The 1,826-nt window shown below is 64.9% G+C and overlaps 1 protein-coding gene across 1 annotated transcript in view; it reads right to left on the reverse strand.

Moving 5' to 3' along the window:
- Window positions 1-1,428: 1,428 nt before the first annotated feature.
- The window catches only part of EMIHUDRAFT_105287 (hypothetical protein), a gene marked incomplete at both ends in the record, with an annotated part of 1,707 nt that continues 1,309 nt past the window's right edge, over window positions 1,429-1,826 (reverse strand). The window contains one exon of the mRNA XM_005762584.1: window positions 1,429-1,714. Within this exon, the coding sequence (XP_005762641.1) occupies window positions 1,429-1,714 (286 nt within the window). The remainder of the gene's footprint in view (window positions 1,715-1,826) is intronic.

Consider the following 1,826-nt stretch of genomic DNA (forward strand, 5'->3'; position numbering starts at 1 on the left):
CCCAGAGAGAGAGAGAGGGGGAGAGAGAGAGAGAGAGAGAGAGTGCAGAGAGAGAGAGAGAGAGCAGAGAGAGAGAGAGCAGAGAGAGAGATATTGAAAATGGCGACAACAGTGCAGAGCAGCAGCAGCAGCACGCCCACGGCCCGAGCCAGAGCGAGGAGACGGAACGGCCGAGCCGACAAAGGAGGCAGCGAGCAAAAAGGCAGCGCGGCTCGGCTCGCGCGCCGCGTGCGCCAAGCAGCCGAGGCTGCCGAGGAGGCCGAGGAGGCCGAGGAGGCCGAGGAGGCCCCCCCCTCCCCCCCGGCGACTCGAACCGGGAGCCAGTCGACGCACGAACGGAACGCTCGCACATCACCGGATATGTCAACTCGCAGCAGCGAGGCAGCAGCTCATATACAGTGGACTTTACTCAAAGCAGCGCAGAAGCGCTCGCAGAGCGGTGCGCAGCGCCGCGCACGCCACGCCGCGGGCGGTCGGACGAGCGCAGCGTACGTCGGCCGCGAGCCGCGTCGCCAGCCGTCTCGCGAGAGAGCGCCGCCACCACGTGCGCGCAGCAGCCGCCGCGGCAGAGACGAGCCGCGGCGACGTCCGCTAACTGCCATTGGCGGTTCAAGGGGAGGAGTATATCAAGTCATTGCAGCTTAACCGGGGTGCGTGCTGACTGAGCAGCGTGAAAACAGCGGCGCACAGCTTCTTTGGGACCACCTTCGCAAGCGACAGCAACACTCGGGTCGATGGCAACCACGGCAACCACCGACGACGACCCCGTGCTGGAGCAGTGGAGTGTCCGAGGCGCAGCGCGCTACTCGGGGCTCATCTACCAGAACGGAAAGACGAACAACGTGTGGACCGAACTGCCACGAGGAGCAAAGCTCTCGTTCGATAAGCGTTGGATCGATATTGTGGATCACAACTACCAGGAGTGTCGCTATCGGCTGGGCGAGCCGTACAGCGAACCACCTAAGTAGCTCTTCCAGCGTGCTCGAGCACAGACCACTGCGGCGCGTGCCCCGCTGGTCGCTCCGTGCGCGAATCGCACCCTCGCTATTGCCGCGCGCGGCAGCCTCGAGCGAGTATGATCTTTTCTCCGGCATTCCTGTGCGCTGTGGGTGTGCGGGCTGCGGCGCGGGTCTACCGAGGCCCCACCGCGCACACATTCCTTTTATTTTATTGCAAAGAAAATCCCGAGTCCGTGCGACACAGCGCTGCAAAGCGACGGTGCAGTAGCGAGACTCACACAAGCGAGAGAGGTGGGGCTCGCAGGCGGCCTGTCGAGCGGCTAGCCGGGCCGGTGTGTGAAGCGCTCTCGCCCCTCCTCGCCACGCTGCTAGACGCTGCGCGCGTTCTCGCTCGAGAGAGACACTTTCGCACACGCTGGGTCCGGGTGTCGAGCTGCAGCGGGCCTTCCCTCGCCTCGCCTCTGCGCGGCTAGTACATCAGGCTCTGGTTCTTGTAGTGCTTCATGCCGTTTGCGGTCGTGTTGTTTGTGATGCCTTGCTTCACAAAGAGGCGCGCCTCGGTGTGCAGGGCGCGGCGGTCCCGCTCCGAGGTCGGGTTGGGCGCGCGCAGCTGGCGGCGCAGGTGCGTCGACAGCACTCCGGCGTCCGCATACTGGTGCATCAGCGCGGCGAGCTCGGGTCGTGTTGGGCCGAGCGAGCCGACAGAGGAGCCGTGCGACGGGCGGAACTTTTGCTTTGTGTAGCGCTGCATCGACCTGCGTGGGCGGGGCGGGGGGCGGGCGTGGTCGAGGGGAGGTCGGAAAATTAATTCGTGCATGCGACCACCCTCGATCCCTGACACTTACAGAGATAGGACGAGACGGGACG

This window comes from Emiliania huxleyi, assembly GCF_000372725.1.
Source record: "Emiliania huxleyi CCMP1516 unplaced genomic scaffold EMIHUscaffold_67, whole genome shotgun sequence".
NCBI lineage: Eukaryota > Haptophyta > Isochrysidales > Noelaerhabdaceae > Emiliania > Emiliania huxleyi.